Here is a 22,860-nt window from a genome sequence, read left to right on the forward strand (position 1 = left end):
GGCTTTCCTTTTTTACTTATGTGCCTGTAGAATATTTTACTTTTTTTGTGTTCCTTGATAATTTGATTTCCTAGTTCCTCTTTTCTTTTTGAGCTTTTTTTTTTACTTTTCTCCTCTCCTAATCTCTTCATATTCTCCTTTATTATGCTCTCTCCTGCTTTCCATATTCTCAGTGCACACCTCTTTCCTTACCTTAAATTGTTCTCTAAGTTCTTTATTTACGCATAGTATCTCCTTAGTTTTTAGTTTGTTCTTGTTCCTTTTTAGCGGAATATATTCCTCCTGGACTCTGTTGAACGCCACTTTAATTGATTCCCATTGCTGTTCTATTTGCCAATATTATTGTTTACTTTGTTTTCCCAAGTTCTATTCTCAGCACCTCAAAATCCGCTTTTTCCAATCCATTAGCCTGGCCTTTGCCATGCTTATGTCCTTCTTAATTGGTATCGTAAACAGTATTATATTATGGTCACTATTACCTAGATGTTCCCCTACATTTACTTCTCTTATTAGCTCAGTTTCATTCTCCATTACTGGATCAAGTTTTAGATGCAGGGGTAGAAGTGAATCACTGTAACATTGAACCATTTGAAAATACAATATTTTTTACACTGCCCACTTGATCTCCTGCTCAAAGAGTTTTCAGATTTGAAATTCCAAAAACAAAATTTACAGCCAGGCACTTTGGTGGAACTCCATATGAACCATTGGATGCAACTAGCAAGCTAGACAAATGGTGCAGCTTCCCTTGTTAATACAAAAAGAAAGATCTGCATTAAAAAATGCTTTTCATGAACAAAGAGATATCCCAAAGCACTTTACTGTCAATGATGTACTTTTAAAGTATAGTCACTGTTGTAATGTAGGAAATGGGGTGGCCAATTTGCACACAGCAAACTCCTGTAGACATCGGGATGATAATAACCAGATAATCTGTTTTTGTGATGTTGATTAAGGATAAACATTGATCAGTATATCATCCCTATTCTACTTTGAAATAGTGCAAGAAGACATTTCACTACTTATTTTAGAGGGCAGATGGGGCAACCTGTCAGCCCAAAAACAGCAGCTCTAACAGTGCAGCACTCATTCAATACTGCACTGGAGTGTCACGTTAGATTTTGCAGCGCATGTTTTGGTGTGGGATTTCACCCCCAACCTTCAGACTCTGAGGTTAATCAATTGGGCCACAGCCAACACTGTCAAAGTCAAGGCATGGCGCAATTTTCATTTGTTAGGTCTGCTTTTTGTAGAGGAATTATATTCTGACATTGCAAGACTACATTGAACTTCTAAACTATTCAATCTCAGACTTCCTGCTTGCCATATGAAATCGGAAGAATTAAGCAGATATTTCATAACTCTCGGCAAAAATTTATCCCGGTCAAAAAGAAGGACTCGAGGAGAAGGATAAACCACCCGTGGTTAACCCAGGCGGTCAAGGAGAATATCCAATCAAAAACTAAGGCAAAGCAGTGAAAAATAGTAATAGGCCAGAGGATTGGGAATTTTTTAGGAACCAGCAACGGATGACCAAAAAGCTAATAAAGAGGGAGAAAATTTATTATGAAAGTAAATTGTCAAGAAATATAAAAGCAAACAGCAAGAGCTTCTACGGGTCTATAAAAAGAGAGTGGCTGAAGTGAGCGGGGGACCCTTGGAGGATGCGACTGGAGAATTGATAACGGGGAACAGGGAAATGGCACCTATATTTTGCATCGGTCTTCATGGTGGAGGACACTATAAACATCCCAAAGATATCAGATAAGCAAGGAGCTAATGGGAGGAAAGATCTTGTAGCAGTCTCTATCATGAGGGACAAAGTATTTGACAAACCAATGGGACTAAAGGCAGAAAAGTCGCCAGGACCTGATGGTGCATTCAAGGGTTTTAAAGGAAGTGGCTGCAGAGATAGTGGGGGCATTGATTGAAATATTCCAGAACTGGATTCCGCGAGGGTCCCAGAGGATGGGAAAACCACTAATGTGATGTCCCTGTTCAAGAAGGGAGGGAGACAAAAAGCAGGAAACTAGGCCAGTCAGCCTAACATCTGTAGTTGGAAAAATGCTAGAGTCCATTATTAAGGAAGAAATAGCAGGACATTTAGAAAAGCTTAACACAATCAAACAGAGTCAACATGGTTTTGTGAAAGGGAAATCATGTTTGACAAATTTGCTAGAGTTTTTTGAGGATATAACAAGCAGAGTTGATAAAGGGGAATCAGTGGATGTAGTGTATTTGGATTTCCAGAAGGCATTTGATAAGGTGCCACATAAAAGTTTGTTGCACAAAATAGGAGCTCACGGTATTGGGAGTAATGTATCAGTATGGATTGAGGATTGGTTAACACACAGAAGGCAGAGAGTCGGGTTTAGTGGATCATTTTCAGATTGGAAAGACATAACTAGTGGAATGCCACAAGGATCAGTCCTAGGGCCTCAATTATTTACTGTCTATATTAATGACTTGGAGGAGCAGGCAGAGTGCAATGTATCCAAATTTGCTGATGATACATAAATAGGTGAGAGGGCATGTTGTGATGAGGACATAAGGAGTCTGCAAGGGGATATAGACAGGTTGAGTGAGTGGGCAAAAACTTGGTAGATGGAGTTTAATGTAGGAAAGTGTGAGATCATACACTTTGGTAGGAAAAATCAAACGGCAGACTATTATCTAAATGGAGAGAGATTCCAAAAAAGTGCAGCACAACGGGATCTGAGTGTTCCTGTGCATGAAACACAAAAAGTTAGCATGCAGGTGCAGCAATTAATTAAGAAGATAAATGGAATTTTGGCCGCTATTACTAGGGGGTGGAAGTTTAAAAATATGGAAGCCTTGTTACAATTGTTCAGGGTGTTGGCGAGGCTGCACCTAGAGTGCTGTGTACAATTTTGGTCCCTGTATTTAAGAAAGGATACACTGACATTGGAGGCAGCTCAAAAGATATTCACTAGGCTGATTCCTGGGATGAAGGGGTTGACTTATCAAGAATGGCTAAACAGGTTAGGCCTTTATTCATTAGAATTTAGAAGAATGAGGGGTGATCTTATTGAAATGTTCGAGATTCTGAGGGGGCTTGAAAGGATAGATGACAGGGTAGAAGAAGGGACATCATTACAGAATAAGGGGGCACTCATTTAAAACTGAGATGCGAAGAAATTTCTTCTCCCAGAGGGTAGTGAATGTCTGGAATTCTCTTCACCAGGAAGTTGTGGAGGCTAGATCATTGAAAGTATTTATAGAGGCAGTATATAGATTTTTGAGATTTCGGGGAGTTGAGGGTTATGAGGAGCTGGCACGAAAGAGGAGTTGAGGCCTGGGGCAGATCAGCCACGATCTTATTGAATGGTGGGGCAGGCTTGAGGGGGCAAATGGCCTACTTCTGCTCCTATTTCTTATGTTCTTATGTCCCCTTTAGATCTCAAAAGATTGTATTTGATTACAATCAAAGTGAAAGTTGGATAGTTGCTTTAATGGCTGACCAATTTGCTACTGCAGTTATATGCCCTGGGCAACAAGTTGACAACCTACTCCTTCAACACGAGGCAATTGTTAATGGTGGACCGAGACAGGCACGGGATCAAAATGGCAGTCAACTCTTACTGTGTCAGCCTTAACCAGAATATCTGTGCATTATTTTTAATGACAATATTTACAATATTTATGAATCTGAATAAATATTAACTGGTTTGATTCAACTCTTCTGTCTTTGACAGATTAGCTAGTTGAGACCCATTTAAGGATGGATTAAGGATAGGGATATTTTAAGGCTCCTTACCTACAAATCATTACTCATGATAAGCATAATTTATGTAACTTTTATTTTCTGGCAATTTAGGGAGAAATGCATGAGTTTTTTTTTAAGAAGCCCCAACAAACAGATTAAATCAAAGATTTCCCTTCACTTACCAACAAGATTTTCCTTTTCCATTCCCGAGCTTCCTGGTCAATATTCATCTTACAACCATCCCCACTAAAAGAGACTATATGGTCCTTATCACATTGCTGTTTGTTGGAGCTTGCTGTGCACAAATTAGCCGCCACATTTCCTATATCGCACCAATTAAACATACTTCAAAACTAGTTCATTGGTTGTAAAGCACATTGCGATTCCCTGAGCTTCTGAAAGGTGGCACATCAGGATGGTACAGCGAGTGCTGGAAAAACTCAGCAGGTCTGGCAGCATCTGTGGAGAGAGAAACAGAGTTAATGGGCGGGACCGGAAATTCCCGCTGAAAGTCAATGGACGTTTTGTTGGTTCACCAAATATTCTGTCCCGCCCGCGACGGGTCCCGCCACGGGTGGGACCGGAAAATCCCGGCCAATATTTCAAGTCCAAGATGACAATTTCTTTTCCTTTCTATTCATAGTGCAATTCCCTTACACCGATGGAGCAGGGAAACTGAGAAGTTTGAGAAACACTTCTTTCTTTTTTAAAGAAAATCAACAGTTTTCACAAAGTGCTTTTATATTCTGACCCCAGCAGTCCGCTTGGTGAATGGGCAAAATCCATGCCAAGGGATTTTGGAAATCCTTTACAATGGCACTTGGGGGACAGTGTGCGATGATGACTGGGACATTGTCGATGCCAACGTGGTTTGCCAGCAGCTCGGATGTGGGCGTGCCCTCTCTGTGGCAGGAAACTTGCCCTTTGGCAGAGGGACAGGGGTAATCCTGCTGGACAACGTAGACTGCAAAGGGACCGAGTCTTCACTGAGCGAGTGTGGAAGTTTGGGATGGGCCATCCACAACTGCAACCATTATGAGGATGTGGCCGTCATATGCAATGGTACAAAATTCAGTTTTAATCCTAGGCCTGATAATTGCTTATACTGGTAAATGCCTCAACAATCTGGTCATAATAATTTACCCCAGTGGCTAAACAGCACCTGCCAAATTTATGGCGGAGGTCAAGAAATTTTCCACCCCTCGATGTTGTAATCCCAATTTCAATTTTGACAGATAATTCCAGATTTGCTCCCATGTCCATTTTCCTCTCCACGTCCCCCTCCTCCCAAAATGTGTGACATGATCTGGGGTACAAAGTGAAGGGAAGTGGAAAGTCACATTGCCAGGAAGCTATTCTATTTGCTCTAGGTACACAATTCTTATGGTCTTGCTGGCACAGAAGATCCCATCTGAATCAAGCTAGAACACTTAAATGTGATGTAGAGTAAATAAGGATGAACGATTCCCCTGGCAGAAAGGTTGGTAACCAGACAACGCATATTTAAGATAATCGGTGGCAAAAAACCAAAGGGGTAATGAGAATTTTAATTATGCAGCAAGTTGTTGGGATCTGGAATGTGCTGTCTGAAAGGGCAATGGAAGCAGATTCAATAATAACTTTCAAAGGGGATTGAATAAATACTTGATAAAGAAAAAACTCGCAGGGCTATGGGGAAGTAAGGGAGTGGGTCTAATCAGGTATCTCTTTCAAAGATCCAGCACAGATATGATGGGCTGAATTATCTCCAGTGCTGAAAGCTTTTAAAAATAAATGATGTAGAAATAATGTCATAACACTTCCCGCGTCATTTTGTGGAAGTTTTGTTCAACTGAAAGGAAGAACACCCGAGGAAACTAATTGGTATTGGGGGTGCCAATCTGAGTTAAGCTTTCCTTCTGAGTGTGGCAGGGTTGTTTGGTACAGCCCACGGTCATGCGGCAGCTGTGCCCTGGCAGTAACCCAGAGGCCGCTGGAAGCCCGTTGGGCCCACAGTAATGTTTGGCTTCCTCCCCCCTGATTTTCTGTGACTAACCATTCACAGGCAGCATCCCCGTCCGACAATCATCCAGCCCAACAGAATGAACAGCAGCTGAAAATTCAACTGTGTTCAAGTGAACAGGTTCCAAACGTCTGACTTATGCTGGAGTGAGGAGAGAGTAACTGTCCCTGTGGGTCCACTCAACAATGGGCCAGCTGGCTAGAACAGTGGACATACATGACACTGAAACTGGTTACTTTGGTAATGGGAGCAGCCTTGTTTATCCTTTCTGGGGGTTATATGGTGGGTTTTCAGCTGTGCAAATGAGTCTATAGTGATTTTTATTTACTGTATTTCCTATACGATGTGCACATTTTTCACTCGGTAGACAATGCAAACACCTTGACCCTGAAACATTGGTTCCTGATCACAAAGGGCAAAAGCTGGCCGTGAATGTTATTTTTCTAAGATTTTCCGTTAGTCTCCTGCGGGAATTACAGTGTGAGCCTGGTTAGAACCACTGCAGAATTGCAGGGTCCAATGTCCCCAAATTTCTTTAAAGGCCTTGAGAGCATACCTGGGTGAAATGAACCAGCACAGGCTGGGGATCAAGTAGGGCCTGGCTAATGTGGCCAGATGTCTGGTTTTATACTGGACAGTCCAGTAGCCAGTCTGCTCACTGTCTGGTAGTGGATGGCTTGATGACTGGTATTTTGTGACTCAGTGCACTTGCCTCGGTGAAGTACTGGCAGGGGCCTGGGCTAATTCCTTTCCCCATCTGCAGTCTCGCCATGACTGGGTCACAGAAAATAGGTTGGTTTTCCTTTTTTTTTCTCCCACCCTCGCCACCTGGTGTCTCTTCAACTGCAATGAATCCCCATCCATGATGACATCACCCCCCCCACCCCTCCCCCCGACCCCACAATCCCCTGCCCCCTGTTGCAATGGTGCCCAGTATTGATGGCCTCCGGCAGTGGCCACTAATCCTGTCATCACCAGGCCTGAGGCCTTTCAGCTTGTGCTGAGATGGGCAGAAGTTCTGACTATACCCCCACTTTGGTGCCCTGATGTTGGGAAGGGGGTAGGCCCAGCAGGGTGACCTCACAGGATGTCAACATTTCCCCCGACTCTGCACCTTTCCCTACAGCATCATGGCACTAAGGTCATAGAAATGGGCGCAAGTGGGAGCCTCGAGAGGTTTCCAGGCCAGGGTCAAAGTCTGGGAGACCCCTGAAGATAGCAACAGGAAAATTTTAAACTGGCCCCCTTTATGAAAAGGGAATGGTTAACAGGGGTGCCCAATGAAACCAGGAGCATTTCTTCCCAGAACTACTTATTTAAATGACTGCCATGCCCCAGCCCCAGGCATTCCAGCTAGGTCAGGAATGCAGGTCTCCAGCGGATCGCATCTCCTGCTCCATCACAGTCACTGCCAGGGAGCCATGTTGTGGATCTTCAGTCCCCCACAAGAGTACTTGAAAGAACAAGATGAGCACTCAGGGTAAATCAATTCCAGGTCAAAGCTTCTCTTCAGTGTATTCATGGTGTAATGTTAACTGATCTTTCTGCCTCTAGATTTCAGCTCCACGCCAATCAACCCGATAAATAAAACCCAAGTATCTGCCTGGGAATACAAACAAGGTAATATTTATACAACAGTTCCACAGTCAGCATAATGTTTATTACCTTGAGCAGTGATCTACCTGCAAGATTACAGCGCAAATCGATTACTACAATGAGAATGAGGACAGAGACTGACAGCCTGTATAAGTGGAAGTACTGGCCAAGGACATTAGCAGTACCCACAGCAAAATGTAATTCCAAGCTCCAGTGATACATCCACTTGGCTTGCATTTATGAGCTGCTGCAGCCCTGGTTATGAGTTGGCTTCCTCTTCCTCCATGATCAAGGATTCTTTAAAATGTGAGGCTGTAGACGTAGCGAAGACGCTGAAAATGGTAGATATACTTGTACATCCCGTGCTGCAGAACGCCTGTCGATCTGTTCAGGCATCTGAACTGTTGATCACAATGGCAATGATTGGTCAATAATGATCCTGATATCATAGGCTTCAGTGTAACTATGTTCCATTTATGGCAATAGGGCAGATTTCTGACAATGCACCACTATCCTGTGACAGACTAACCAAACTCAGTGAGCCTTGTACTTGGAAACAAATGAATGAAAATAAAATGGTTGACTCTATTATCAGTGGATTGGTATATCTTTCAGTGGACTCCAGCACTGACTAACTAGTTACTATCAACCAACAAAAGGGGTGAAGAAAGAGGCCTGGTTTTTTTAGTGACTACAGCCAGAAAAGGTTTCGGGTGAAGTAGGTGCATATGTCAATGGAAATTCCGAGCCTGGAGATGGGAAAGGCAAGGACAATACAATAGGTCCAAGGACAAAGGAGAGGGAAAGGGCAGGACAGAACTGAACTTCCTGATGAGTGTGCTTAACCATTCAGTACATTCACAACGAAAGATATCTGGATACAGTATATAAAAATACGGGATCCCATGGAATCATACTGCTGAGAGGAGAGAGTGCACATAGGTGGTGATAAAAGTTGCATAAAGGAGGAAGGAAAAATCAACATTTCTGTTTGTTGAAATGTTGCTCCTCTTCTAGTTTTTTGAATGTAATGTGCTGTAATCTTGCAGCCTTAATATTCGATAAATATCCTGTTTGAATGGGGTCAGTTTCCATGGCCAGAATTTTCATGTCGGGCCTTGCACGCCGATGTGTAAAATAGCGTGTGGCGATCAGCTCCACTCCCGCCCATGCCCGCTTCCGACCGGCCCACCCAACAGGTAGAAATTTCTGCCACATGATTTGCTGACAAGCCACACTTTCTGGGCCAGGTGTTGTGGGCTCCCAGAAGGGAAAAACAGTTCAGGCCAGTACTCTCAGTTTTTACTGGTGTTCCATTTTAAGTATTACAAGACCAGTTTGGACCAGTATTCTTGCTGGGAACTCCCTCGGAGCTTCTCCCACACCTGCTCCTGCTCTGTCACTGTAACTAAGATGGAAATCCTCCTTACGGGGCACACTGCTGCTGAAGTTACGATGGTAGAGCCCTTGCACCTCTGAGGGAGTTCCCAATAGTTGTGTTGTCTGGAAATTAACCATGCACCAATTCCCACAATGATTCAATAGGAAATTGGAAACCTGGCTTGTGCTCAGTTAGCTGATCTTGGGCACAGTGGTGTTAAGAGGACCATAGTTAACCTCCATGTTCCTCAGTTAGGTTGGGTCAAAATCCTAGATTCTTATTCTTGATCACTAAGTAACTCATGCCGGATAGCCTGTGATGATTGGATGTTAGGTTTGGGCAGCTGTCATTGCCTCTCAGGCAGATGGACCTACCACCGTTCATTTTTCAAACTTATTCACAAAATATGCTCACCAGCATGAGCCCAAGACACCACTTCCCAGAAGGAAAAAACAATAAAAACTGGGAACTAAGAATACTAGTCCGAACTGGTCTTGTATACCTTAAAACACCAGTAAATACTGGGAAATAAGAGTATTGGTCCAAACTGTTTTTTCCTTTTGGGTTTCCAGCAACAGTCAACCACTGGGGTGGGAAATTTCACATACAGTGGATCGGGAGTGTCTCCCTTGCTGCATTACATTCTGGTTATGATGTTATTACTGCACACTTCTAGTCAATGAAACAGAGAACAGTCCAACCACCCTCAAGCCCCTCACCAACACAACTCCAAAGAAGATTTGTGAAGAAGCCAATAAAGTCTTTAATTGTATTTATTAGAGGGAGTGCAGCAAAGGTTCACCAGACTGATTCCTGGGATGGCAGGATTGTTGTATGAGGAGAGATTGGGTCGACTAGGCCTGTATCCACTGGAGTTCAGAAGAATGGGAGGGGATCTCATTGAAATGTGTACAATTCTGACAGGGCTGGACGGACTGGATGCAGGGATGATATTACCCCTGGCTGTGGGGGTCTAGAACAAGGGGCCATTGTCTCAGGATACGGGGGAGACCATTTAGGACTGAGATGAGGGGAAACTTCTTCACTCAGAGGGTGGTGAACATATGGAATTCTCTACCACAGAGGGCTGTAGAGGCCAAGTCACTGAATATATTTAAGAAGGAAATAGATAGATTTCTGGACTCTAAAGGTGTCAAGGAGTATGGGGAGAGCACAGGAGTACGGCGTTGAGATAGGGGATCAGCCATGATCATATTGAATGGTGGAGCAGGCTCGAAGGGCCAAATGGCCTACTTTTGCGCCTATTTTCTATGTTTCTATGTTTCTATAAGTGTAAATGAATTTTTTTCTTTAGGAAACTAACCATTTCTTCTCCTTTCAGGGGAGGGCAATATTCGTTTAGTCAATGGCTACAACTCCTGTCAAGGCAGAGTGGAGATTAAGTACAGAGGACAATGGGGAACAATTTGTGATGATGACTGGGGCATGAATGATGCCAAAGTTGTGTGCCAGCAGATGGGCTGTGGCACAGCAATATCCTCCACCACCAATTCCTATTTCGGATATGGCAAAGGGCTGATTCTGTTGGACAATGTCAACTGTGACGGCAATGAGCCGTCATTATTGAGCTGTCACAGTCTGGGATGGGGTGTGCACAACTGTGGGCACCATGAAGATGCAGGAGTCATCTGCACAGGTAACACTTTCCCCAAAGCCATCTGGATCTTAGTAACTTGTACAGCAAACAGCCATTCAATCAATCTATCTCCCCTTCAGAAAAAAATAACTAGCTTCTTTTCTCTTTCTAACCAAATTAATATGGTTCCCCTGATGTGTTGCTGAGTAAATACATAACCTAAGTACTAAGCATGCTGAGTATGACTAAATACAATGTCAAATATTAAGAACTAAATTCATTATAAGGTGAGGTTTGATCATTTCAAGCTCTTTGTTTCATAGGACATAGAAACATCGGACTTAAGAGCAGGAGTAGGCCATTTCTGTCCTTCAGGCCTGCTCCGCCACTCAATTAGATCATGGCTGATCTGGTTGTGGTCTCAACTTTCCTGGTTTGGTGGTGGAGGCAGAAACCTTCAACTCATTTAAAGATACCTGGATCAGGACCTGTAACCTGCAAGGCTATGGACTGGGTGCTGGAAGGTGTGATTAGAATGGGCGGCTAATTCTCTTTTTTTTCTTTTTCAGCCATCACAAACACAATGGGCTGAATGGCCTCTTTCTGTGTTGTAACTTTTCTAAAACGTAGCCATCCACAGCTCATCCTACACAAACTCCTGCTTGTTCAGCATCCCCTCTCCACCAACCTGAATTGGATCCCTAGCCCGGATAAATGAAATTTAAAATCATTGTCTTCTAGTCTCCCTGCTGTCTCCCTCCCCCACCCTATCTCTGTCACCCCCTCTAACCTGTTGTCCCTTCCCACGTCCAGTCTATGTCCATCAGCCAAACTCTCTGGAATTCCATTTATAATCCACTCTACCTCTCCACTTCTCTCTCCACCTCTCAAAACCCATCTTTTCACCTAGGTTGCTGGCTACCTCAGCTCAGATCCCCTCCATTGTTCTAAATCTGACAGTTTATGTTTTTCCATGTCGCCAAGTCCTATGGAATACCGTTTCACATTAGAGGTGCTACATAAATGCAAGCTGCTGATGTAATTCTGAGCAGCTAAGGTGCACATTGCTGTCAAATATCAGCTCCAAACGTATCTCGCGCAGCATTTCATATATTAAATAAGTTTTCTTCTTTATTTTTGTCAAGATTCTTGGACTCCCACGGCAGCTCCAGATGTTTCATCCAGTACCTTAGCTGCAGACCACACTGGCACGGAATCTACTCATAGTACCCTTCACAGTAAGAATCCTTTATACAAACTTACCCAGAGCAGGTACTGAATTCCAACTGAAAGCAATAGAATTTTCCATAACAGCCGTGCGATGCTCTTCACCAGTTTGCCACTCGAGATGAAGGTGACAAATCGCCCTCATCATCTAGATGTGTCAGAAGGTCTATATTCCGGACTGTTTCGGAATGTGCTGTCTGAAAGTGTAGCAGAAGCAGATTTAAAAGTAACTCACAAAAGGGAATTGAGTTAATATTTAAAGGGGAAACACTTACAGGGCTGTGGAGAAAGAGCGGGGGAATGGGATTAATTGGATAACTCTTTCAAAGAGCCAGCACAGGCACAATGGGGTGAATGGCCTCCTTCTGTGCTGTATCATCCTATTATTTTGGACAGTTATCTTATTTGATGAGTCTTTTTTTTACGCTTTTGGCCAGTGTTTAGGTTTGGCACATGCCGAGCCGAATTTGGAAAAATATTTACAAGCTTCCTTGATGGTCCAGTGAGTTAAGGCACTGATCTGGATTTGATTTCAGGACTGGGAGCTGGTGCAGGAGCCCAGCAATAGATCTCATTACTTCTGAGCGAGGGAGGAGAACTAGAAACCAGACCAGATTCCTAAGCCTGATTGCTGTCCGGTCACCTAATTGGAAATTGTGTGGTTTCTGGATCTCATATAAGGTTGGGACTGGAGTCAGTTATGAGGCCCCTATGATGGATCAGGCTGCAGTATCTCAGTTCCTGATATAAATCTCTGATTTGGAGTTATGGCCAAGAAACCCAGTAGCTCAGGTCTCCCAGGACACTCTGGAGTTTTACTCGAGGGCTTGTTAGAATATTTTTTTGCCAGACTTTCCCCTTCAAAAGCCAGTCTGATTGACTGCCTATCAGGAGGAAAGGCTGTACTTAGGTTTCCCGGTGGTGAGGTGGGAGATGGGGGTGGTGGCGGGGTGGAGGGGAATGAGATTGCGGTAGGAGTTGGGATAAAGGGGGAGCTGAAAGCATGTTGAGTTGGGAGGAGCAGAGACACTGTGGGGAAGGGAGTCACTGATCAGGAGCTGGGACCGAGAGGAGACTCTCGGTGTTGGTGATCGCAGTGGGGTTAAGGGAGGTGGCAAATCAGACTGATCACAGAAGGGAATTGGTTTACAGGGTTAACTTTTTGGCCATGGAGGGAAGACTCATGCTCCTGTCCCACAGGCAGTTCTATATAAGCATGTAGCTGCAGTATCCTTGCCTCCTATTACCTGTCAGGATTCTGATAGAAACTTTATTAAAAATAGAATCATACAGCCTCCTTAAAAGGTTTCAGTGACTGATCCTCCTTTTGACAGTGGTTTGGTCTCTTCCCAGCAGCCCCTCCCTGCCACTCCCAAACCTGTCTTTCTTCCATCAACAATTTGGTGGCAGCTTTGGATTTGAGTTTGAAATGTGTAACATTTTAACTCCCCACTTTACCCAAATCCTGGGGGTTAAAATTACTACCAGGCTGGAAGAGTGATCACCTCAGTGAGGTATAGGATAAGCAGTCAGTGTCTGTGGATCTGGACTCCAGCAAGAGTCAGGGGAGAAATCAGGGCTTTTTTTTTGGAAAGTACATTGCTAACCCAGCAAATTGGTCAAGGAGCACAATTAATAATTGCCCTTTATACTTAGTTACAGATGTTACAGATCAAGTTTCCGAACAGATTACAACCACCAAACTTACAACTCCCCAGACTGGTAAAGTTAACAAGTTTTCATCCAATTAAGATTTTGAATTGTTTTTATATCAGCCGCAATGTTGAAATAGTGCATCAGATCCAAGGTATTATTGCGGATGTACGAGACTATATGAAGCCAGTAAATGAAATTCCCGATTCATCTGCAGATCGTATACAATCTAACCTATCGTGGACTCTGTTATTTCATTTTCTGGGAGAAAGCTGAGCATAAATATTTCATAAAAGTGAAAGTAACCAATCAAAGGTCTGGAATATCCATCCATTCCTAACGTCGGCACCATTGGACCCTTGTCTATTCATGTCACCAGAGAAGTCAGGGTGAACCAGTCTGTGACTAGACTTCAGTTACAACTTTTGGTTAACTGGTCATGGATTGCTCTAGAATGATCTGAGGCGCACATTTCCGGGCCCAGAATTTGGCGCTGAACGAGCAAGCCCATGCCCAGAAAGAGAGGCCCAAAATTGAGCCTCCGGTTTTATCTGCATCAGGGTGAGTCACTGATACCTGACGTGCTTCCGTGGACAGTTCGCCCCACAAGGAAGATGAATTTCCAGCTGCCGCAGAAGGGCATTGTGTAAGTCTCGGGTGAGGCTCTGGAACTGGCAATGAGGCAGCTGATCAGGCCTATAGGATTGAGGGAACATTCCTGATCCTCCTGGATCAAGGGAAAAAAGGGAGTCATGAGGAGCTGCTAACGAATCCTGAGCAGGAAGTAATTTCTGAGGTCCTTCCACAGGCCCTAGGCCCCTCATTAACATTTTAAAGGACCTAATGCCCCTTTAGGGAATCCAAAAAAAATCCCTATGAATTTAATCTGCCTCACCACTAAATTGCTCAAAAAACTGGAAGAAAGCATTCCAGTTTCCTACCCCACCGCTATTTTAAGGGTGTATGTGAATATGAATTAGCAATTGAGATTCCCTTTCCCTCTCCTGGTCAGAAGTCCCAGTGGAACAAGTTTGCAATCACCTTGGGTAATTTAAAAGCAGCATGTGCTTCATCAGTGAAGGTTGAAAATGTGATAATTGTATGAATATTTTTCCAGCCAGATCCATCCGCCTGGTGAACGGTAACAACAGCTGTCAAGGCAGAGTGGAGATTTTTTACGGTAATAATTGGGGAACCGTATGTGATGATGAGTGGAACATTAAAAATGTGGCGGTGGTTTGCAGGCAGTTGGGATGTGGAGGCGCTGTTACTGCTACTGAACTGAGCTACTTTGGGTATGGCCGTGGCCCTATATTGCTGGACAACGTGAATTGTGAAGGCACAGAGTCCTCTCTGTCAGACTGTTTTAACCTCGGCTGGGGGAAACACAACTGTAGACACCATGAGGATGCAGGTGCTATTTGTGTAGGTAAGGCTGACATCAACAGCAACTTAATTTTACACAAAAAAATAAATCACATGCATTTTCACAGCATTGTTCATGTAGTCAGGATGTCCCAATTTCCTAGCGTTGCTGCTGTTGTTATTCAGGTAAATGCGGCGGCCATTTTACACCCGGGGGGGGGCCCTACAATCAGCAATGAGATGATGACCAGTTAATCTATTCTGGCAGTGTTGGTTTAGAGATTCATGTTGGTCAGGAGAAGTCCTTGCTTTTCTTTGACAAAGGTGCCGCAGGATCTCCTTTATGCACCTGAAAGGGCCCTGAGGTCTCTGGTTAATGTTTCATCCAAAAGAGAGATTTAAAGACAGGGACCAATTACAGACGTCTGCAACAAGGAATAGAAGTACATTGGAGCTAGTGAGATTTAACCTGTAAAAGGGATTCTTACCACCATCATCCCTTTGGGAAGTTCCACAGTTGGGAAATTAGTTTCAGGGGGCCTGGTTTACATGCTCAGCTCATTGAGATCTGTTCTTTTCTTTACCTGGGTTCCTATCGATCACAGAGCTGGAAGTCTCCAGTGGCAAAAAGCACAGGTCAGCCACACCAGTGCAGGAACCACGGGGCAGATATTGGTCTGGTATTATGCCACTTTGCCACAATGACTCCAGTGCGTAAGGGAGGGAAAATTGGTTGGTGAGCCATTCTGTTGGCTCAACATCACCGAGCATTACTCCTTTCTCCCCTCGACTCCTCTCCCTTCCCCTCCTACTCCTCTCCCTTCCCCTCCACTCCTCTCCCTTCTGCTCCTATCCTCTCCCCTCCCCTCCTCTCCTCTCCCTTCCTCTCCACCCTGCACTTTCTGTACTCCACTAATGCCTCTGCTGATTTGCTTCCCTTGTACCTGCTAAAAGCCTCTCATTTGCTTCTCATCGTAACCTGAATATCTCTGGTCATCCATGGTTCTCTGGGCTTGTTACTCCTTCCTATCACCCTAGAGGGAACATGTTGAGCCTGTACCCTCCCCATTTCCTTTTTGAACACCCCAACTGCTCCTCTGTAGATTTCCCCACAAGTAGCTGTTCCCAGTCTACCTTAGCCAGATCCTGCCTTATTTTACTAAAATCCACTCTCCCCCAATCCAAAACATTTCTTTGCAACTTGTCGATTTCTTTGTCCATAACAAACTTAAACTGTACCATGTTGTGGTCGCTATCGCTAAAATCCTCGCCCACCACCACCTCAGCCACCTGTCCAGCTTCATTCCCCAGAATTAGGTCCAGTAATGTACCGTCCCTTGTTGGACCCTCTACATATTGACCTAAAATGTTCTCCTGTACACATTTCAAGAAATCCACTCCATCCAAGCCCTTAACATTATGTCTATCCCAATTAATGTTGGGAAAGTTGAAATCATCTAATATAATTACGCTATTGTCATTGTTTTTACACACCTCCACAAATTGTGCACATATTTGCTCCTCAATTTCCCGCTGACTATCTGGGGGTCTATAATAAACACCTAATAATGTGGCTGTCCCTTTTTTATTCCTCAGCTCTACCCACAAAGTTTCATTCGATGCCCCCTCCAAGATATCATCTCTCCTTACTGCAATAACTGACTCCTTAACTAATAATGCAATGCCTCCTCCTCTTTTACCCCCTCCTCTGTCTCGCCTGAAGATTCTATATCCCAGAATGTTGAGCTGCCAATCCTGCCCCTCCCTCAACCACATCTCAGTGATGGCTACTATATCACAATTCCATGTGTCAATCCTCACCCTTAACTCATCTGTTTTACCTGTAATACTCCGGGCATTAAAGTAGAGGCCATACAGCCTTGCCTTACTCCCTTGAAGCTTATTGCAGCTGTACTCCCTCTGACTTGATTGTTTTACTGCATTATGATGTGTCCCTATTCTGCTAACATTCTGTGTCCCTTCCCCCTGCCAAATTAGTTTAAACTTCCCCCAACAGCACTAGCAAACCCACCTGCAAGGATGTTAGTCCCGCTCTGGTTCAGATGTAGACCGTCCCGCTTGTACAGGTCCCACCTTCCCCAGAAACGGTCCCAGTGATCCAGGAATCTAAAACCCTCCCTCCTGCAACAACTCTTAAGCCACGCATTCATCTGCAGTATTCTCCTATTTCTGAGTTCGCTATCACGTGGCACTGGGAGTAATCCAGAGATTACAACTCGAGAGGTCTTGCTTTTTAGTCTACTGCCTAACTCCCTGAATTCTTGATGCAAGACCTCATCCCTCTTTCTACCTATGTCATTGGCACCAACATGTACCATGACCTCTGCCTTATCACCCTCCCCCTTCAGGATGCCCTGCAGCCGTTTGATGACATCCCAGACCCTGGCACTATGGAGGCAACATACCATCCTGGAATCACGTTGATGGCCACAGTAGCACCTATCTGTTCCCCTGTCTATAGAATCCCCTATTACTATTGCTCTTCCTCCCTTCCTCCACTCCTGTACAGACAGGCTGCTTGTGGTGCCAGAAGCTTGGCTCTGTCCGCATTCCCTGGAGGAACCAGCGCCCTCATCAGCCTCCAAAATGGTATACCGATTTGCGAGCAGGACCCCAGGGGACTCCTGAACTACCTGCCTGTTTCTCTTGGACTGCCTGGTGGTCACCCATTTCCTTCATTCCTCAAGTCCTTTCATCTGCCACCTCCCACTCCTCTCCCTTCCCTCCCACTCCTCTCATTTCCCTTCCCACTCCTCTACCTTCTCCTCTGGTTCCTCTCCCTTCCCCTCCACTTCTCTCCCTTCCCCACACTCCTCTTCCTCCCCCTCCTCTCTTCTCCATTCCCTCCCACTCCTCTCCCTTCCCCACCACTCCTCTTCCTCCCCCTCCTCTCTTCTCCATTCCCTCCCACTCCTCTCTCTTCCACTAAACCCCTCTCCCTTCCCCTCCCACTCCGCTCCCTTCAACTTCACTCCTCTCCATTCCCCTCCACTCCACTTCTCTTCCTTCCCCTCCTCTCTTCTCCATTCCCTCCCACTCCTCTCTCTTCCCCTCCACTCTTTTCTCTTCCCCTCCGCTCCTCTCCCTTCCCCTCCCACTCCTCTCTCTTCCCCTCCCACTCCTCTCCCTTCCCCTTCACTCCTCTCCCTTCCCCTCCACTCGTCTCCCTTTCCCTCCCACTCGTCAACCTTCCCCTCTGACTCCTCTCCATTCCCTCCTCTCCTCCCCTTCCCCTCCTCCACTCACCCTTTCCCTCCACTCCTCTCCCTTCCCCTCCTCTCTTCTCCCTTCCCCCCTCTCTTCTCCCTTTCCCTCCACTCCTCTCCCTTCCCCTCCTCTCTTCTCCCTTCCTCTCCTCTCTTCTCCATTCCTTCCCATTACTCTCCCTTCCCCCCACTCCTCTACTTTCCCCTCCCCTCCTCTCTCTTCCCCTCCTCTCTTCTCCCTTCCTCTCCCATTCCTCTACTTTCCCCTTCTCCCCTCTGCCTTCCCCTCCACCTCTCTTCCCCTCCTTTCCTCTCCCTTCCCCCCCACTCCTCTCCCTTCCCTCCTCTCCTCCCCCTTCCTCTCCTCTCCTCTCCCTTCCCCTCCTCTCCTCTCCCTTCCCCTCCACTCCTCTCCCTTCCCCTCCTCTTTTCTCCCTTCCCCTCCTCTCCTCTCCCTTCCCCTCCCTTCCCCTCCAACCCTCACCCTTCCCCTCCTCCATTCCTTCCCATTCCTCCCCCTTCCCCCCACTCCTCTCCTTTCCCATCCTACTCCTCTCCCTTCCCCTCCACTCCTCTCCCTTCCCTCCTCTTCTCCCCCTTCTCCTCCTCTCCTCTCCCATCACCTCCTCTCCTCTCCCTTCCCCTCTACTCCTCTCCTTTCCCCTCCACTCCTCTTCCTTCCCCTCCTCTCCTCTTCCTTCTCCTCCTCTCTTCTCCAATTCCTCCAACTCCTCTCCCTTCCCCTCCCACTCCTCTCCCTTCCCCTCCCACTCCTCTCCCTTCCCCTCCCACTCCTCTTCTCTCCCTTCCCCTCCACCCCTCTTCCTTCCCCTCTTTACTTCTCCATTCCCTCCCACTCCTCTCCCTTCCCCTCCTCTCCTCTCCCTTCCCTTCCCTTCCCACTCCTCTCCTTTCCCCTCCACTCCTCTCCCTTCCCCTCCCACTCCTCTCCCTTCCCCTCCCACTCCTCTCCCTTCCCCTCCCGCTCCTCTCCCTTCCCCTCCCGCTCCTCTCCCTTCCCCTCCCACTCCTCTCCACTCCCTTCCCCTCCACCCCTTTTCCTTCCCTTCCTCTCTTCTCCATTCCCTCCCACTCCTCCCCCTTCCTCTCCTCTCCTCTCCCTTCCCCTCCCACTCCTCTCCCTTCCCCTCCTCTCTTCTTCTCTCCCTTCCCCTCCACTCCTCTCCCTTCCCCTCCCACTCCTCTCCCTTCCCCCTCCTACTCCTCTACCTTCCCCTCCACTCCTCTCCCTTCCCCTCTTCCCCTCTCCCTTCTCGTCCTCTCTTCTCGCTTCCCCTCCCGCTCCTTACCTCATATCTTCTCTATTTCACTCACTCTGCACCCCGAGATATTTGGTAGCAATGAACAAAAAGTATTGTACATAATTTGCACTTCCTGTCGGCGACGCATCTAATTCCTGCCACACATCTAAGCCAATCAACATGTGACAGCAGAGTAAAACAGCAGAGGGTAGGAAGGACCAAAGTGAAGAAAGTGGCTGGAAAAACCAAACCCCTGATCGTCGAATATGCATTACAATAGCATAATATCCTATTAATATAAAAGAGCAACTCCTTGACTTACCATGGGGAATGGCATGGGAATCTGCCAGTACAGTGTAAGAAAACAAAACAACTAGGGAACTAAAGTAACATCATGCAAATTGTGGCGCTGTTAGACCAAGTCGCCTGAATGGAAATGATACAGGATTTTGTTTTAAAGGATAGCATCTGCTCTGTATATTCTATTGCCCCAGGGCTTCCTTTCAAGAAGCACTTTGAAAGCCCAAGAATTTGGCCATGTTTCAATATTCTCCATGAATAAACAAATCCGTGTGAAAAGGGATTGAGATAGCCAAAATTACCAGACAATTCATGTGTTACTAACAGAGTTTTCTCCCTCATTGTTGTTTCAGAGTATAAAACTTCTGAGACAACTGGCTCTGGTAAACAAGCACCAGTGGTAACCACTACAAGAACATCACAAGTGATGAAGGTTGTAGAAGGTAAGTGCTCACTGAACAAATATTCAGTAATCATTAAACTATTTCAGAAGCATTTGCAGTGGCCTATGGTAACCAAGGGAACGTGATCTGATTGCTTTATTTGGCCAGTGTTCTTGAATTAAATGGTTGATACATCAGTACTGGGTTGATTTTCACTGCCAAACTGCTTATATTTGCGACACTATCGCTGTCATATCTCACCCCCAACCTCCACTATCATTCTTCAGCTATGTGCCTTTATTGATCGTGCTTTGAATCTGCTTCCATCATCAAACTGGGAATCTCTTGACTTCTTGATCATGCACCTGTGAGTGCATGGTGAATGTGTGGGTGCATGTGTGTGTGGTTGCACAGTTACAGATAATTCATATCACAAACTAAATAACCCCACACACGCAGTTGCCATTTTCTATATGCGCACATCTGCACATGTTAACAAAATTTGTTTTGGCATTTAAGCCACTGCCTTTTATTCACAAGACATAAAAGCAATTGTGAAGATGCCATTTATGTACCAACCTAATGGAAAGCATATGCATTTTCCTTGGAGTCTATTTTTGGTCCAGTTTTTGAAAAATTATTGTATATATCTATTTATTTTGACAATTTAATGGTGTACCTGAATCCCTGTACTATGCTCAACAAATACCTCCACAGATTAGCAGGATATGCCTCTGAGTCCCTGTGGCTTGCTGAGGAAGTTATCGTACATTTTATTTGGCAGGTTGTTGGTTGCCAAGTGCCAGCATGTATTCAACTTCCCCATTCACCCTCAATGCTTTTGTTAAGCATACATTTTGGGTTGGACTTTCTTAAATCTGCATTAACCCAGACCCACTTGTTGAAAATGAGTCAATTCATCCCAGTCCGCGAACCGAATACTTCATACTGCACAGCAAGTTGCACTTTCAGAGTATTTGAATAAAAATATTTTTGTGATTCAGTTCATTTCTGGTTCATGAGTCACAAATCTATAAAAATTAATTTTCTTCAATTGATAATTAAAAATTTGGAGGATATTTTTCATCTACTATCATCACTCGTTGTGAGGAATGGAATGGCAGGCAGACTAAAAGTTACAACAACAACTGACAAATAACTTATGTAACACGTTTAATGCAGTAAAATGTTCCAAAGCGCGTCACAGGAGTGTGATCAAACAAAATTGGACACCAAGCCACATAAGGAGATACGAGGACAGGTGACTGAAAGCTTGCTCACAGAGGTAGATTTTAAGAAGAAGGAGTAGAGAGGGGTAGAGAAGCAAAGAGATTTATGGAAGGAATTCCAGAGTTTATTGACTTAGCTTTAATGGCCTTGCCTTCATGGTGGAATGAAACATGGTGGGGCTGTGCAGGAGTCCAGAATTGGAGAAAGCATGGATCTCTGAAGGCTCTAGGGCTGGAGAGGTTACTGAGATAGGGAGGAGCGAGGCCATGGAGGGACTTGAAGACAAGGATGAGAATTTTAAAATAGAGACATTGCCAGATTAGGAGTTAATGCAGGCCATCAAGAAAGGGGTGAATGAGACTTGGTGCAAGTTAAGATATGGGCAGCAGAGTTTTGGATCAGTTTTAAGTTTATAGACACCAGAGGTTTGGAGGCCATCCAGGAGAGCATTGGAATAGCTGAGTCCAGCGGTAACAAAGACACCGATGAAGATTTCAGCAGCAGATGAGCTGAAGCAGTGGCAGAAACTGGCATAATTATGTAGCTGAAAGTAGACGATCTTTGTGAAGCAAATATGTAGTTGAAAGCTCATCTCAGGTCATAGGGTTGCCAATGTTACAAGCAGTCTGGTTCAGCCTCAAGTTCTTGCCAGGGAGACAGGTGGAGTCAATGGCCTGGGAGAGGAGTTTGTGGCAGGGACCAAAGACAATGGTTTCAGTCTTTCCAAAAATTAGGAGCCTGCGGGGATCTCCTTATTCAATTTTCATTGGACTTCAATGTTCTGTCAGCTTTCCCACATGAAATGAGCAGGGACCTTATTCTCCCTCAAGGTATTATTTCCATTTGGCTCCCAGGGGTCCAATATTAATGTTTCAACTGAACAAGGTAGACCAACCTAAGACAGCACACTGAAAAATAAAGATGCCCCTGGCTGATATGTTAATCTGACCCACTCCAATCAATTAAAATAGAAGGGGATTCTTTTAGAATTTAAGGATTAAAAATGTATTTACTTCCCACCTTCTACAGATGTGAGATTAAATGCAGCTTTGGAACTGGAAACTTTGCATTGCTAGTCAACATCAAAGACAAAGTGTGATTGGTGTTGGTGGTGTATTAGGGAAGCAGTCAATCGGATGAGTAGACATAAATACCTAACTTTTTCCTATTTTTCCATTCTCTTAAACGTACTAGGATAATCTTCTCATGAAAAAGGAAAAGAGATAGAGTGAAATCCATCATCACTTTTTTTGTGCTATTTCCCAGGATAAATTTCAGCTTAATTGAATCATGATGAAGCGCAGTTTCTCTTTAATACCTCATCCAAGTGACCATTCTCCGTGTGTGAGCATGGACTGTGAGCACTGGAAGGATATTTTGTCATGGAACCCAACCCTGCCCTTGCCTGACATTAATTTTCACAGGAGTCACTGGTAAGAGCAGGCACGCTGGAGAATTTCTCCTTCCGGGGCACCAACGCTAATTGTAATATCTCAATTACTGCTGTGATTGAGGGAATTGAACCTGTGATCTTCTGGTCTGCATGGGTTGGTAGCACCTCAGACATTCAAGAAATTGCGTAGTGACCTCACTATGCCCTTGGCATGTGTAAGGCTGGAGGATATAAGTTACAGCCTCCATGATAGATGTTCACTATTGCCTGTGATCTCCGTTGCAGGTGTTTACTGCTGTCTGTGACTCTGTACCAGTAAGACTTTATGTATACCTTATGAGTCATGCATATAGTCAAGTAATCAGCCTATGTAACTGTTAGGACCCAGGCTAGATCAAGGCCTGTGCAGAGCTATATAAATTTGTTGCTAGTAATAAGCTTCATGTAATTGTGTTCAACCAGAACCGGTGTCAGTCGCAATATCTTGCTGAGCATAGATAGCATAGAGGTAGATCCC

The 22,860-nt window shown here is 45.0% G+C and overlaps 1 protein-coding gene across 1 annotated transcript in view; it reads left to right on the top strand.

Moving 5' to 3' along the window:
• Window positions 1-22,860, top strand: part of LOC144684373 (scavenger receptor cysteine-rich domain-containing group B protein-like) — a 76,499-nt gene that overhangs the window by 47,976 nt on the left and 5,663 nt on the right. Inside the window, 4 exon segments of the mRNA XM_078548071.1 lie at window positions 4,484-4,789; window positions 10,049-10,363; window positions 14,301-14,612; window positions 21,180-21,213. Of these exon segments, the coding sequence (XP_078404197.1) occupies window positions 4,484-4,789; window positions 10,049-10,363; window positions 14,301-14,612; window positions 21,180-21,213 (967 nt within the window).

This window comes from Cetorhinus maximus, chromosome 9 (genome assembly GCF_964194155.1).
Source record: "Cetorhinus maximus chromosome 9, sCetMax3.hap1.1, whole genome shotgun sequence".
Lineage (NCBI taxonomy): Eukaryota > Metazoa > Chordata > Chondrichthyes > Lamniformes > Cetorhinidae > Cetorhinus > Cetorhinus maximus.